Below are 17,532 nucleotides of genomic sequence, written 5' to 3'. Positions count from 1 at the left end.
TATACATCATCTGATGTCTCTGATCCTGATCCGATTACTCCAAATTGTCTCCTGATGGGGCGGCCAGATGCTTCGCTTCCCTTGACAGTATACCCCCAGTCTGAGCTTGTCAGTCGGCGACGCTGGCGTCACAGCCAAATCCTAGCGGACCAATTCTGGAGGCACTACCTCAAATTCTACCTCCCTGGCCTTCAAAGCCGTCAAAAATGGCAAAGCGACACTCCAGAAGTCAAGGTTGGCACTACGGTTTTGATCGTGGATCCTCAGCTACCCAGAGCTCTCTGGCCAGTGGGGAAGGTGTCAGAAGTTTTCCCTGGAGCTGATACCAGAGTGAGAACAGCAAAGGTTCAGGTGGGAGAAAAAACTTACACTCGGCCAGCTGCACGCCTTATACAATTACCTGCCATTCCTGACTAAAGTAATTGTAAATCCATAGTAGATTAGAAGCCCTTTTGCAGATGTACATATTTCCTTGTGGAAATCTGGGGGCGGCTGTAAAAAAGGCTATGTTTTGCTGTCACTAAACTCTCTCTCTTAAATCTCCCCCTCTGTATTCTGAGGCATACACGCATACACCACACCTTGCCTGAGCCAATCAGCAGCCGGACACATGACCAGGTGATCTCCCCCACCCTCACAGAGACGGCAGTCCAGTGCAGCGGTACACACGAGACGCCTCGCTTGAGTTATGCTGAAGTTTAATAACTTGATATCGCCTTTTTGGTCAAAGTGTTGTGCGTGAATACAAAAGTAAGTTTGCTCTTTTTAATTATATAGTCGATGAGACCTGTATTCGTTCCTGTAAACAAGCTAAAACGCACGTGAGGTGACGATGTAGATGCGTGTATTCATGTCTATAACTTGCTAGATAGTATGCTTGTGTACAAATCTTTATCATCGTCAGTGCTAGTGTTACTTTTCATTATTATTACATGTTATGTTCCTATTTGAGGCAAGGTTCGCAGTGTTACTCTGTATATAACGGGAGACTTGTTGTAAACAAATTGCTTTGTGCATGCGCACTCAGACCTGATAATGCGCGAGCTTTGCAGCACTAACAAGGTGTCAGGTTACAGCTGTGCACCGGCAATAATGTAGAAGTTATAGCTGCTTTACATTTTGCTTCCAGTTTTTGGGACTAATGTTCATGTTTAGTTATTAATCTTAATTTATTGTCCTGTATTATGGTCAATATGTTTGATTATTGTAATTCAGTGCTATTATTGTTATGTATATTCATGTTTATGTTACTGTTTGTATTTTATAGAAAACCACAGATTAACACATTAACACGGCCCAACCAGCCAGTCTGTTGAGTGGTGAAAATAAATGGGTTATTCCCGGAAACACCTGAATCTTCGTGTGGTCTCTAATCGGACCGTCTTTGGTGGGTCAGTTCCCTGAGCCGGCAACTTGCCGTATAGAGTGACGAGCCACTTAAATCTAGAAACATTTTTTCAATTCTACAATGTATTTGGACACACTCGGTTGGCATAGTTTCTGTTTTTATATAATTCGATTGCATTTCGATGCAATGCTTGTAATCTTTAAACGATACTGTTATGGGTGGTGACATTTTTGGTGCGGAACAACCTGTCACTCACATGAGATAATAATAATAAATAATATTATTATTTTTATAGCCCTTTCAAGAGCCCAAGGTCGCTTCACAATGTAGTACAAGAGTATAGTCTACAGTCAATTAACAATTAGAATAACCAACCCAATCTTGCAGCAAATAAAACATATTTTACGAGATGGCTAATTCGTACAAATTATGCTAAATTGTACATATCTGATGAGTTGCCAAATTTGTATGAATTCGTATGAATGACCTTTACCTCAAACACCGCCTCTAAACTATACCCGTCACTGGGGTTAAGACAAAACGTACAAATTCATACAAATTCGCCACCTCGTAAAATACGTACGAATTGGTCATGAGATAGTGCTGGCATAACAGTCAATCTGCTCATTATTACAAATAAACAAGCAGATGGAGACAACAAACAACTACGATAATTAACATAAGAAGTTATAGAATCGAAGAGAATCTAGTCATATAACATAAAATGAAAAAGTGTGACATCACTTGTAGAGAGAAAAACAATTATTAGAAAATGGATGAGTTTAAAGTTGGGACTTAAAGATCTGAAGAGTAGGTGCGAGTAGAGCATTTATACTTGGTTACAACAAGCAAGTTAGGGTAGGAACATAACTGCACTAATTCAGTATTGGGGGTCATGAATTGCTTTATAGACCAAAACTAACAGTTTTAACTGGATACGACTGGCCACAGGAAGCCAATGAAGTTGGTTGAGGATGGAAGTAAAATTTGCAGATTTTTTGTTAAATGTAAGGGCTCGGGCAGCTGAGCGGGCTTATGAAGGCGTCGTATTGATGTACTTATATGGATTGATGAGATCACAGCAATAGAGTGCTGAAGGAATGGCATTTCCAGTTTCATCAGTTTTTTTTTGGTTGGGGTTGGCTGAAATAAGTCAATAATGTTTAAAGTTTTATTCTACGACATATAGCTTAATACATCAGTATTAAGGGTGGGTATCTCTTGTGATTTTTAAGCTTTTACTTGTCTTGGAAAAGATTGTTGCTAGCAAGTGACAAATGGGAGAGAGGTTTTCTGGGACATTCAGTGTCATCACGCTGAACAAATAAACTCATCTACTAGCATATAACAAACAAATTCCTGAAGGGAAAAAATGGAGTCCATCTATAGTCCACTTTACTTGTTAGAGGAGCCATTTTGGATATATGTCATACTGGGGAAGAAAAGACTATCGTATTTCCTATTTCATGTCAACTGTTAAAGAAAGTGTATTCATGAGGCGAATAGTCTCTCATTCGAATCTTGTCTGAGCTCGAATCTGATATGCATTTCTACAATGACATTGTAACTGAAATTTTTTGCATGATCTGTGATCAGGTGTGTGTCCCATGACTGAACATCCCTGTCATTCCAAACCACTGTGAAGTGTAAAAACATGATGATCACGAGTTATTAAAATCTTGAGCATAACACACCTCTTCACCAAAGGTACCATCATTTGACTCACAAATGTAAGTAAATAATTTCAGTTTTTTCTCCAAGTGGGAGTTTTCCACTCTCACAATGAGAAATATTCAAGCATTGCATAAGACCCCCTTCCCCTCCCCGTCCCCAAAAAGACAAATTCCTGCCAAAACCGCCACAAGCATGCCATGTATGCAATATGCTGTGAAGTGTGTGTGTCACCTGATCTTTCCACTTCATCTTTATGAGATAACAAAATCAAATGATCAGTGAGTATAGATGGGGGGAGGGGGTGTTATCTAAGGAACATATAGGTAACAGAAACAGCTTCATGAGACGCCAGCCAAGATCCCACAAGATAAGAACATGACAAGACCTGCCCATTACAAAACAGATACATACAGCTTAGTTGAAATAAATGGGATATACAGCAAAATGGGGAGAAAGAGATTACTTATTATAGTTATATTATACTTATTATACTTATTATAGTATACTTTAAATTATAGAGAATCTAAGACTTTTTCCTCTGTTCTCTTTTTCACAGTTGCTTAAACCTGGTCATGTGCATTCTGCAGGCCAACTGAATGAAAATCCCTTCAGGGAGCTATGAGTGAGTGTTTAAGTGAATGTCAGAGTGAGATTCCATTCGTGTGTGCGCAAGATAGAAAGAGATATCTAAAAGTGTGACTGTCACATGGAAACACACCCAAAAATGTCTCCGCAAAAATGTCAGTCATCAGCAGTTTTACAGAAAGAGGTTTGACATCAAGGACAGAGAAGATTAAAAAAAATACACCGTATTAACTATGATATTGCAAATCATAATTAAAATTAACAAATTACGCTATTTTCATTTGTTTGCAGAATCATTAGATGCAAGAAGCCAAAGCAAAGCAGGTGCTGTTTTATTGCTGCAGTCCTTAAAACAGTGATATAGTCAGAGAGCCATACACCCATAAAAAGGTAGTTTTAAGAAAGAACCATTTTCCACTGTAAAGAACATTTTTAAACACACATTTTTAACAATACAAATGTTCCATGGATGTTTAAAGTTCCTCGTGGAACCAGATGTCAATAAGCAAACTTTTTTAATCTATAAACAATTTCATGAAATGTCAACAAAACAAAGAAAATATATTTCTTTTGATGAAAATAAAATCGGGAAAAAAATTTTTTTACACAGAAAATGAATAATCAAACATTTTCATGGTTGCGTTGGATTAATTGGTTTTTACTTAAAGGGATAGTTCACTGAAAAATTTAAATTAGCCTGTAATACTCACCATCAAGTCACCCTCAAGTCATCCTATAGTTGTATATGACATTCTTCTTTCAGACGAATAAAAGTTGAGTTATATTTAAAAAGCTTACGCTACCAGGTACGCTCATCAGACGTCGCGTACGCATCTTGAACTCCAAGAAGGCACTTTCAACACTTTTCCAAGGAAGGCGATCGGCCGGAACTTTAATTAAAAAACGTTTTAAATAGAGATTTTTTTCTTACACAAAGGCAACGATTTGCTTCAGAAGGCCTTTATTAACCCCCAGAGCCATGTGGAGCATTTTTATGGGCTTATGGATTAACCAGTGCTTTTTTAAATATAAATCAACATTTATTTTTGTGAAAGAAGAATTTAATTGACTTGAGGGTGAGTAAATCATGGGTTAATTTTCATTTTTGGGGGAACTATGCCTTTAAAAGCGCAATGTGTAATTTTTCAACCCCATAAATGTTGCTTATTTAAAACAAAAGGAGCTTGATAATGCCTTGATTTCGCTGAGCTTTTTTATGTTGCAGACATCCGCTTCTGCTTCTTCCGGCGTGTGTGAGGTAACACAGCACAGCTTTATCATATTAGGTATATTTGATTGTTTTGAAAAGTTGTTAAAGTGCTACTCTGTGTGTTCACTCGGCAGCTATTATGAGACACTTGTTGCACACTGATCAAGGTAAAAACATATGGTACTCAGAGTAAATCAATTTAATAAAAAAAAATCTTATTTTGTGTAATTCCAATTTTAAATGTTTTAATTTAAATATTGCTTTGTTGACTTAATTGTTATTGTATTGTTTCTTTTTTAATTATTTTGATGATTACTATTTCATGTGCTTGTAGATGTGCATAATGCAGGAAAACAGTGTTTAGAGCTAAATCGGTAATGCAGAATGTTTCATGCTGTAAAAGCAGACCCGCCTTTGCATGTGAGTGAATGACACAGTCACTCTCCAGAACTTTATCTGATCAGAAGTTAGTGCCAATCTACTATAAAAATCTCCAACTAGCGGCAGACATTGAGCATATGACCAAACAGAGAATGAAATGGCTATTCATAGAGGAATGTGTGAAGATAGCTAGTCTTATCATTCAGCCCATCTGCGGGGACAGCAGACTCTATGGCAAATAGAATTCCTACTGATAAAAGGGGTGTAAAACTGCCCAGAGATGTTCCTGTCAGGAGTTGTCAACGGCTGTAACTCAAACAAAGTGCTGGACAATCGTGTTTCAACCATTCAAGTTTACACAACTACATGTGCACAAAAAACACAGAAACACACACATTTAAAAAAGGAACAAAACACACAATTAAAAGAGAATACTTTCTCTTCCATAAAGTGTAAAGTGAGTAAATAAAATACATTTAAAAATAATACAAAAATTCATACAAACAACAAAAATATAGAATTGAAATCCAGTTCTTTTTAATTTTCACATTGATTTGGACACCTTAAAAGCTCTTTTATCGCCTTATTGATAACTAGTAGTGTCTGACTTTAGTCTGACTCCTGATAAAGGGAGCCTGTCTGACTCTGCACTGTGTCACATGTGCACATTGTCACGCTTCATGAATGTTAAAACTTGATTAACTGGCTACTGCCCATACAGAGAGAAAGAAGTGTTTGGTTATGACAGACCCACATACACAATCTGCCAGTGTATTGATGATAGTGGTATGAAACCGCTAAACACCAAAAATGACACACCTCTAGTCTTCATTCTGCTTGCTACATTTATTCATCTATCGTATTGATTGGGCAACTATTCTGAGCTGTCTAATTAATTTGTCTAAACTCAAATAATGTCATTATTTACTTAGCCATATTTTACTTTTTACTTAAAAAAAAAAATCATGGAACACAAAAAAAAACACAAAGTAGTCCATATCTACATAGCACTATACTGTTCAAAAATGTAAGGGGCTCAGCTAACTAAGGCCCTGTCCACACGAAGCCAACGCTTTCCCAATCCGATCTTTTTTTTCCCTCGTTTCAAGAAATATCTGCGTCCACACGAGATTACAAAAACGGACTAAAAACGATGTAGTTTGCATGCCAGGCCAGTGTGTGGCGCTGTAATTCTGCCACAGAAATACACTAAAAATGGAGAAGAAGAGTTGTGGCTAGAAGGGGTATAGCAGTGGTCGGAGGTGAGGCAAAATCTCACAATAAAATAACAATAAATACATTTGCTACTTAACAGATGTGTTTTATTAATACCTACCCCAACCCAAAACATACCCTTAGAGGTATGCAGATACGTTAATTAAATGACGCGATATTGATGTGCGCATGCCCAGTGCCCGTAGTTGTATCCCTTACCTGTTTCACCCATAGACAGTAAAAGAAATGGACCGAGCGATCCCATTGACGTCAACGGCGAAATAATGAAGTCATCCTAGGGGCACTCACTTCCTGATGGCTGAGGGAACTGCTCAGGCTCAGACTGAGCTTGACGACGTAGATGTGACGTGAGCCTCCTGTCTGACAGCTGTAGGTCTTCTAGTAGTTGTAGAAAGTGAAATCGGAATCACGTTGTTTAAATATTTTCTCCCGTTGCTTTTGGCTCACTATGGGCTTCTCCCCATTCTTCCCCCTTGACTTTATCAGACTTTATGTCTCCATGTCCCCCCGACTGTCTCATAGACAGTAAAAGATTGCCTGCGAGCTTCTCCTCAGGTCTATACGGTAATTTCTCAACTGTGCGACAGAGTCGCGTTGGTTATGACGCAATCGTTAGCCTATTTTTACAAAAACAGCTTCTGCGGGGCGATAGTGTAAGATACAAGGTAACGGAGCCTTTCATGCATTGTCGTGTTTCCTTAGAAATAAAAAATGGACAAATGGAGTCTTTAAACGCCTCAGATGTAAAGTTATTCACTGTCAAAGTGACTCAAAAATGAATGGGAGTCAATGGGATGCTAACAGCAGGTGATGGCTTGGTTAGCAATGGCCGCCCCTATGGGTGGAACGCTTTCCGAGCGCTAGATTACCCAAAATATATGGATTCGCTGTACACACGAAGACGGAAGATGAGCGTTTTCAGATTTATCCGCTTTGGGAACCGGTTTTGAAAAATATTGGATGCATGCTTCTAAAACGCCGGATCCGTGTGGACGAAACGCTGATACGGTACAAAATGTATACGTATAAACGCGTCTCCGTGTGGACGGGGCCTAAGGCTGCATTTATTTAATTTAAAAAAAAGTATCAGTGGGGAATAATATTCAGATGCCATTACTCTTCACTGTTGCATTATTTTTCAGGAATCATTGTGCTGATTTGGTAATGATAATAAATTATCAACATTTAAAAAAAAACTGTTGTGCAAATTGACACATTTTTCTTTTCAGGATCCTTGCTTGACAGTTCAAAAGAACAGTATTAACTTAAAATAGAATGTTTTTGTAACAATTTAAAAGTTTAATGCATCCTTGCTCAATAAAAGCATTAATTTCTTTACAAAAAAAAAATCTTCCCGAGCCCAAACTTTTGAACAGTAGCGTACACGGAAACAATTCTTTCGAGGAATCAGATTTCTACAAATACACGGTCATATAATGCTGTTAGAACTTGTTTGATGGTTCAAATGGATAAAGGAGCTAAAGCAAAACAATATATGCAGATGGCAGTGGGGGTGCTGAGTCACAATACATCAAGCCTGGGCTTGACATCAGAGTTAGGCAAGACGGTTATCCTCTGGGGCGAGTCTATCATTTGTCAAACACTGTCTCTTGTAATTGAGAGCACATGCATCATTGAAACTACACAACCTTGACTCAAACCCCATTTTCCCAGGGGCTGGGTGAACGTAAGGTTCCGGAAAGTATTCACAGCGCTTCACCTTTTCCACATTTACAGCCTTATTCCAAAATTGATTACATTCATTATTTTCCTCAAAATTCTATAAACAATAGTTGACAACCATAATGACATTGTGAAAAAAAAGTTTGTTTGAAATCTTTGCAAATTTATTAAAAATAAAAAACAAACAAAAAAGTTTCTCCCATTCTTCTTTGCAGGGCCTCTCAAGCTCCATCAGGAAGGATGGGGAGCATTGGTGCACAGCCATTTTCAGATCTGGCCAAAGATGAACCATTGCCTCAGTCTGAGGTCCAGAGTGAGCAGGTTTTCATCTAGGATGTCTCTGTACACTCTGTGCGTTCAGCTTTCCCTCGATTAGTCTCCCAATACCTGCTGCTGAAAAACATCCCCACAGCACGATGCTGCAGCCACCATGCATCACTGTAGAGATGCTGGCCAGGTGATGAGCGTTGCCTGGTTTACTCCAGACATGACGCTTGCCATTCAGGCCAAATAGTTCCAGAGAATTTTGTTTCTCATAGTCTGAGAGTCCTTCAGGTCCCTTTTGGAAAACTTCAGGCAGGCTGTCATGAGCCTTTTAGTGAGGAGTATCTTCCGTATGGCCACTCTACCATACAGGCATGATTGGTGGAGTTCTGCAGAAATGGTTGTTCTTCTGGTAGGTTCTGTTCTCTCCACAGGGAAATGCTGGAGCTATGTCAGAGTAACCATTGGGTTCTTGGTCACCTCCCTAACTAAGGCCCTTCTCCCCTGATCGCTCAGTTTGGCTGGGTGTCCAGCTCTAGGAGGAGTCCTGGTGGTTCCAAACTTCTTCCATTTAATGGATGATGGAAGTCACATGTGCTCATTGGGACCTTCAATGCAGCAGAAATGTTTCTGTAGCCTTCCCCAGGTCTGTGCTTCAATAGAGTCCTGACTCGGAGGTCTACAGGCAATTCCATGGAATTCATGGCTTGGTTTGTGCTCTGACATGGACTGTTAACTGTGGGACCATAATATAGACAGGTGTGTGCATTTCCAAATAAGAAAATGCAGAAACATCTCAAGGATGATCAGTGGAAACAGGATGTACCTGCAGTTTAAAATGTGTCATGGCAAAGGCTGTGAATACTTGTTAACATATGATATTTTTTATACATTCGCAAGATTTCAAACAAAATTCTTTCATGTTGTCATGATGGGGTATTTTCTGTAGAACTTTAAGGGAAATAATGAATTTAATAAATTTTGGAATAAGGCCATATCATAAAATGTGGAAAAAGTGAAGTGCTGTGAATACTTTCCAGATGCACTGCATGTGTGTGTGCTCGTGCAGTTTGGGTGTGGGATAGGGTCATAGTTGATCAGCTATTTATTAAGGTGTATTTGCCTGCATGCATTTATGCTGGAATTCCTTAACTTTAAATTAGTCAATAAATAACAATAAAACATTTAAGCTGTACTTTCTTCCCTATTCTGATGTGTTTATTTGAGTAAAATGGCTTCTTTTACACGACCAAATGTAAGGATGTACTTGATTTTGTCCAAAAGTTTCCCATAGCTGTAATTTGGAGGTTGCTCTGGCCTTGTGCCAGTAAACACCTCATCAGAAAAGAGATGCTGCTGGAAGAGAGACGGGAAGTTATTTTATGTAAGATTACGAGGGCACATTTTGTTTTTAAACGTGTGCATAAATAAACATTTTTTTGACTTCCTGTTGACTTTAAGAGTGTTTACTGAAAGTGAGTGAATGAGATGAAAATAGTCAAAGTGAGACAAAGGTCACCTAGACATGCCTTTGGGAACACAAACAGTTGAGGATGATAAAAAGAGCCATTGATGGGACAGCACAATGCAAAGTACACTGACCAATGCTTGAATTCCATTATAGCGCTTTTCCTCAAACTGCTTGTTTCCTTTTCGTGTTTGCATGCTCACTGCTGCCTGTGGGTCAGTGCTGGGGGAGTTTAGTTACAAAGCTGTCATTGTGCTCCCAAGTTAGAGAGAGACAGAGAGAAAGAAAACAAACTATGGTCCATTTCACTTCCTCTTTTTTTTCTGGCCGTACAAACTGGTCAGCTTAGTTTATATAAAATTGATTTATGACAGCACAACATCAGATTAAAATAACTATGTATATTGTCTAGTCAGTAACATGGTTTTTATAATGAACTAAAACCATAAAAAGTTCCTGAAGTTTTTTTATTTCCCCCAGTTGCCAAGAATCCCCCCCCCCCAATAATTTTCAAGTAGTTTACCTCAAGCTACTAAAATAACTAAAACTTACAAATAAATAATAAAAACAGAAAATATTAAATAAAAACTAATTATAATGTTTAATAAAAATACTATCTGAATATTTACACACACACACACACACACACACACACACACACACACACACACACACACACACACACACACACACACACACACACACACACACACACACACACACACACACACACACACACACACACACACACACACACACACACACACACACACACACACACACACACACACACACACATGTTTGTTTTTGTGAATTGTGGGGACATTCCATAGGCGTAATGTGTTTTATACTGTACAAACCGTATTGTCTATCCCCTTACACTGCCCCTAAACCTAAACCTACCCATCACAGGAAACATTCTGCATTTTTACTTTTTCAAAAAAACTCCTCCTGTATGATTTATAAGCATTTTGAAAAGTGGGGACATGGGGTAATGTCCTGATATGTCACCATTTTCTGTAATACCTGTGTCATACACGTTATTATACACATTTTTGTCCTGATATGTCACAAAAACAAGCACACACACACACACACACACACGTCGTGTTTCCATGTTTTATGGGGACTTTCCATAGGCGTAATGGATTTCATGCTGTACAAAATGTACATCCTATCCCCCTACACTGCCCCTGCCCCTAAACCTCCCCATCACAGGAAACATTCGGCATTTTTACTTTCTCAAAAAAACTCATTCTGTGTGATTTATAAGATGTTTTCCTCATGGGGACCTAAAAATGTCCCCACAAGGACAAGGATTTCGGATATTGCCATCTTTGTGGGGACATTTTGTCCCCATAACGTAGGGATTACCAGGCCACACACACACACAACACACACACACACACACACGTTTGTTTTTGTGACATATGGGGACATTCCATAGGCGTAATGGTTTTTATACTGTACAAACCGTATTTTCTATCCCCTTACCTCTTAACCTATCCATCACATTCTGCATTTTCAAAAAAAAAAAACTCATCCTGTATGATTTATAAGCATTTTGAAAAGTGGGGACATGTCCTCATATTTCACCCTCTCCTTGTAATACCTATGTCATACCCATGTCATTATACAGATTTGTCCTCATATGACACACACACACACACACACACACGCAGGCGTAACATTATTTATTGACAAGTGAAGCGATTAACACTGATTATCTCTTCATCTCAGCACCGGTTAGTGGTTGGGATAGGCAGCTAGGGAACATTTTCTAAAAGTTGAAGTGTTAGAAGCAGAAAAAATGGGCAAGAGTAAGGATTTGAGCGAGTTTGACAAGGGCCAAATTATGATGGCTAATCCATATCAAAAGTGTTCCAAGGAAGGAACTGTGGTGAACCGACAACAGGGTCATGGTTGACCTGTGTGGTCCAATCAAACAGACAAGCAAGCTCATATTGCTCAAAAAGTGAATGCTGGTTCTGATAGAATACACAGTGCATCGCAGTTTGATGGATACTTTTCAGTTTCTAGTTATCAAACATTAGTGGGTCATGTTCATAGTTGATGTAATAAAGTACATCTCTGGTTATCCTGCCACAAGATGGCTGAGAAAAGTCCTCTGTTTGCAGGTGCCACTTGGCTATATGCAAAGAAATGTAGGCATTTTTAAGTTGAAATGTCACATCCAATGATTGGTTCCTGGGAGACATCATGCTTAATCACCAAATTAGCATCTTCATTTTTTGCTTCAACACAAACACACTGTGTGGGTTGGAAAAATATTTTTTTTTCATCTCAACACAACTTTTCTGACTACCACAAAAATGTGCAGTTGCCTCATCATCTGAGGTTTCCTAGTTTCAGGCGTTCCTGATCTGTCTTTCAGAGAAGAGTTGCTGAAAGGAACAATGAGCGTCTGTGTGATACTCATTAACATCTGGAGCAGAGGAGAGAAAAGGCCTGTGCACACATCCAACACTTGTCAGATGACCCTGATCTGTATGTTTCTCCACTGCAGACAGAGCCTCCGTGACTCTATAAGAAAAGAAGATTAATGTCATGGACTTTTTTTACTGGATATCCTTGAGGAAGAAGCCTAAAGATTAAGGTGGGATTTTTCTTTTTCCGCTTTCTCTCATTAAAATATCAATAAAAATAACCATCATTATGTTGTTTAGGGGAGATGGTGGAATCCACAATGAACTCTATCGCTCTGTTAGTGATTTCACCCTGTTTCTTCTTGTGTACCTCTGCAAAATACCACCATCATAATCAAGGTATTGCAGTCGATATTAGGGACTTTGTGATTACAATATAAACATGATTTAAAAATATATCAGTAATCATACTATTAAATTACACAATGTTTTCACTATGTTATATTCTATATTCTAGACCAGGGCAAAGAGCTAAAATACCTCCTGGAACCTCTGGTATATGCTGAGGTCACTGCTCGACGTGGACGCACAGGCATTTTGCCCTGTGTGATGAGGTTTAAACCACTGCATTACAGAGTAAAGTGGACTAAAATCGACCCCCCTAGTCAAGGAGTGGAAAACATAGTGCTTATAACAAATGGACATGCAGATAAGCAGTATGGCTCTCTGGGGCCTCGAGCGTCTCTCCTACGTGCACACAACCTGGATGTTTCCCTCCGTCTGACCGATCTGGAGCTGGAAGACGACGGCAGCTACCGCTGTGAATTGATCAACGGAATTGAGGATGAAAGTGTTGTTATTACGCTGAGAATTGAAGGTAATACAGACAACGATAATCAGTATTAATCTTGACTTTTATTACAACAGTAAATAATAACAACAACAATAGATATAAAAAGGCGACTAGTAGTAATAGTAGTCTTGTTATTCATTTTTTATATTGTTATTATTCAGATAATAATAAATCCCAATAAAATATATTACTTTAGATAATTTATAATGATTAAATATTATATATTATAAACACATTTTTTTTTTTTTTTTTTTTACAAAAGAATATAAATGACTATATTCATTGTTATATAATTATTAATTTACCATGTATTTCAGGGGTTGTATTTCCTTATCAGAGTCACCATGGTCGGTACAGGTTTACTTTCTTTGAAGCTAAAGAGGCTTGTGCTGAACAGGATGCAACACTCGCCACCTACAAGCAACTTTACCGGGGTAATCATTTATTTACACTCTTGGATTGTTTACTTTAATGTATAATTGTACACTTTTGAGCAATTTTTGTTTGAACGTTTGTTTCATAATACATTTTATTAAACATAATTAAAGGGATAGTTCACCCAAAATTAACATTCTGTCATCTTTTATTTATTCTCAAGCTGTTCAAAGCTTGTATGAGTTTCTTTCTTCTGTTGAACACATAAGAAGAAGAAGATATTTTGAAAAATGTTTTTTATTCGGTTTCCCATTTACTTCTATATTTTTTATACGATGGAAGTCAATGGGGAACAGCAGCTGTTTTTTTACATATACAATTTGTATACAATTTACACATTTAGAACAATTTGAGTGTGAATAAATTATGATTGAATTTTCAGTAACACTTATAAGTTTAGGGTCCAATTCTCCCTATTAACTAGTTCCTTATTAGCATGCATATTACTAGGATATTGGCTGTTACAAGTACTTATAAAATACATATTAATGGCTTATTCTGCATGACCATATTCTACATCCCTTAAAGGGATAGTTCAAGCAAAAATGAAAATCCTGTCATCATTTACTCACCCTCAAGTTGTTCCAAACCCTTATGAATTTCTTCGAATGTTTGTAGAATGTCTGTAACATTCTCCCAAATATCTTCCTTTGTGTTTAGCAGAACAAAGAAATGTATACAGGTTTGGAAAAGCTTGAGCTTGAAATGATCAATTTTCATTTTTGGGTGAACTATCCCTTTAATCCTACCCAATACCTAAATTTAACAACTACCTTACTAACTACAGTATAGGCAGTAATTAGGAGTTCATTGAGTCAGTTATAGTAAGAATTGGACCCTAATCTAAAGTGTAACCAAATTTTAATTTCTGGGTGAACTATCTCTTTAAGTTGACTGCTGGTATGTGTTTGGTTATACCTACTTTTCAGCCTGGACTGAAGGGTTGGACTGGTGCAACGCTGGATGGCTGAGCGATGGAACTGTCAATTACCCAGTCTTGCACCCACGGCCGGCTTGTGGAGGGGATCTTCTATCAGGCATCCGAAGTTACGGGCCTCGTCACAAAATACGGGACCACTATGATGCTTTCTGCTTCACCTCTACCACTAAGGGTCAGTGAGGGTCACTAAGGGGATTCTGCTGGGATCTGAATTAAAATGGGATTCAGAAGATGACAAACAATTATTATATTTGACATACCGGTATATATTATATGAGCACAGACAAATTAGGACAAATGTTTTCCCACATACCATACATTCAAATCTGTATACACTACACTAGAAGTTATGCAGGATGTAATAAAATTGATCAAACGTGACAGTAAGCATATTTATAATATCATATAAATGCTTTTCTTTTGAACTAACTGTTTGGTTTTGTCAAAGAAACCTGACATTTTTGTATCATGGTTTCCACAAAAAAAAATTAAGCAACACAAAAATGTCTTTAAAAATTATTACTGATCCCAAACCTTTGAACATATGAACATGAGTAGCATATATAATTTTTTTAACATCTGTGTGTCTAGATTTGTGATGCTTTTCTGAAACAATTATTGTTACAGGAAAGTTGAATCAGCTTGAAGACATTGCAGAGATTTCTGGGAGAGATCTTCCCAACTAAACTGTCCATTTAAAACAAAAAGCTATTACGAACAGTTGACGTTTGTTCGCCAAACAAGAAAAGAAACCGAATATCCGATCAGATATGTTGTTTTTGGCATTTGGACAGACAAGGAGTCTGCTATAGTCTGTAAAAAAGACATTTGAGCTTTGACTATGCCCACATGAGACTGCTGAATATGGCACTGGAGAGTTGACTGTCAATGACAGATATACAGGAAATGCACATAGAAAAATGGATGAAGAAAAAAATGCAATAGGAAACTGCATTAATGTTTAAAAAGATACCTCACTTTTTTTTGCTTTCCCAGGTTCTGTTTTCTTCATTCCAGGGCAGTTGAATTTTGCAGAGGCTGAACGCGCCTGCAGACGGGAGGGTGGCAGTCTAGCGAGGACTGGTCAGATGTATTCATCTTGGAAATTTCAGCAGCTGGACCGCTGCGATGGAGGCTGGCTGCAGGATGGTAGTGTACGATTCCCCATCATCAACCCGAGGGATCATTGTGGAGGCATTGCAGAACCAGGGGTTCGGAGCTTTGGGTATCCCAGTGAAAATTTACGTCTTTATGGGGCTTATTGCTATAGGTAACTGCTCCAGATTTTGCTGTCAGGTAAATTTTTTGCTAAGTTGTTTGCACTTGTGAGTGAAGTGTGTGTGAGTGAAGGTGAGGGCTGCAGTAAAGAAAATGTATGATCTATATACACTTAGCATTCTGGGTTATAGCTATAGCACTGGTTTATTAACAGTTAATTTAATACGCTTTCATTTTAAAGCAGACAATATTAAATCTTTCTGGGGAAACTTCACTTTCAAATTAAGAGTGGAATGACACAGAAAGTCTTTACAGAAAGCTATCCTGCTTGAATAGCTGCTAGCTTGAAATGTTAACTCTTTAGCTCTGACTAAAGCTGTGCTATGCAGTATATTTGAACTGCAACGGGCATTAAATATGTTACCCTGGACCACAAAACCAATCATAAGGGTAAACATTTTTTTTTAAATTGAGGTGTCCAAAAGCTGAATAAACAAGCTTTCCATTGATGTATGGTTTGTTAGGACAGGACAATATTTGGCAGCGTTAAAACTATTGAAAATCTGGAATCTGAGGGTGAAAAAAAAATCTATTGAGAAAATTGCCTTTAAAGTTGTCCAAATTGTCACAACTGCAATGCGTATTACTACTACTAATAATAATACATTTTTATATATTAACTATAGGAAATGTATCTTAAATATCTTAATAGAAAATAATATAATTTTTTTTACATTTTGACCCATACAATGTATTGTTGGCCAACCTATGACTTATTTTGTGGTCCAGGGTCACATATACACTGTAAAAAATTATAAGTTCAATAAGTTTTGACAACATGTGTTTTTACATTGTTTTAACTCATCAAAATAAGTTCAGAAATGTTAAACTTTTTTAAACTTATACAAGAGGTAACACATTTTTTAAGTCAGTTTAACATAATCTAAATTCAAATAACTTAAGACTCAAGTCGATGTAATATCCGACTGTGACATTTTTTTTTTTAACAGTGTAGCACCTAAATGTTAGATTGTGTTGCACTTATGGTACCTCATGTTTGGATATTTATTTGTTTGAACAGTCAATGAACAAAATAGTAAGAGTGCAAGATTACCAACAAAAATGTAAAATCTGTTTACTAGATTTTTTTTTTTGTAACAGCCCTGATGTGTCATTTATAAATTACACACACATGCACAGTGTTTCTGAACTATGAACTGTAACTCTCGAATAGTTTGAATAATTTTTTAATCAATAATAAGCAAGACAATTCATAAACATTTGTTGTTGTAATAACTTTTTTATTGTGATTGCTCTGCTTGGAATGTAATTCATTCAGTTTCTAGAGTGATGAAATATGCCCTGGTTTCAGGCCACCAAAAACTAAAATATGATTTTGTTAGTGATGCATCTCTGAAACAAATACTGATAGTAGTCTACTGAAAATGGCCATCCTCCAGAGTACAATACAGACCTGAAAAACTGAGCACCAAGTGGCAAAATGACCAAATGTCTTCCCATAATTAGACTCAACGTGGGTCTTGAAATCACAAACATTTGTGGACTGCATATCTAGCCTGCTTTATAAAGCTTTGCTGACCCAAGGACTTTTTTATGCATTTAATTTACTTAATATTGTAAAAACCAACAACACAAATAAGAATATTCCTGTTTATTAAGGAATTCCTGTTTATTAATTTGGGTCGCTATTAAAATAAAGTCTATAAATTCTTCAGCTTAAGTTGAGTCTTGGTTGGCAGACAGTTCTAAGCGAGGAAAAACACAGGGCACTGTGAATGTTTAAGAATGGATAAGTAATGCTACAGGACAACAACATAAAACAAAGGGAT

General features: G+C 37.5%; 1 protein-coding gene across 1 annotated transcript; it reads left to right on the top strand.

Annotated features, from left to right (window-relative positions):
• The first annotated feature begins 12,313 nt into the window (after nt 1–12,313).
• Nucleotides 12,314–17,388, top strand: hapln2 (hyaluronan and proteoglycan link protein 2). Its single transcript, XM_067448522.1, has 6 exons — nt 12,314–12,466; nt 12,537–12,635; nt 12,754–13,113; nt 13,407–13,523; nt 14,454–14,636; nt 15,461–17,388. The coding sequence occupies exons 2-6, from the start codon at nt 12,542–12,544 to the stop codon at nt 15,736–15,738; spliced, it is 1,032 nt and encodes a 343-aa protein (XP_067304623.1). The 5' UTR covers nt 12,314–12,466; nt 12,537–12,541; the 3' UTR covers nt 15,739–17,388.
• Nucleotides 17,389–17,532: the final 144 nt, after the last annotated feature.

The sequence above is a fragment of the Pseudorasbora parva genome, chromosome 7 (genome assembly GCF_024679245.1).
Source record: "Pseudorasbora parva isolate DD20220531a chromosome 7, ASM2467924v1, whole genome shotgun sequence".
Classification (NCBI taxonomy): Eukaryota; Metazoa; Chordata; class Actinopteri; order Cypriniformes; family Gobionidae; genus Pseudorasbora; species Pseudorasbora parva.
The sequence above is the reverse complement of the archived record's forward strand: the minus strand, read 5'-3'. Positions and strand labels throughout refer to the sequence as shown.

Bases quoted from the DNA above. Each gene is read 5' to 3' on its own strand.
- hapln2 (XM_067448522.1), top strand. From the start codon at position 12,542: ATGGTGGAATCCACAATGAACTCTATCGCTCTGTTAGTGATTTCACCC. The intron at 13,114-13,406 runs GTAATACAGACA...CATGTATTTCAG, and splicing joins TATTACGCTGAGAATTGAAG to GGGTTGTATTTCCTTATCAG. The intron at 14,637-15,460 runs GTCAGTGAGGGT...TTGCTTTCCCAG, and splicing joins CTTCACCTCTACCACTAAGG to GTTCTGTTTTCTTCATTCCA.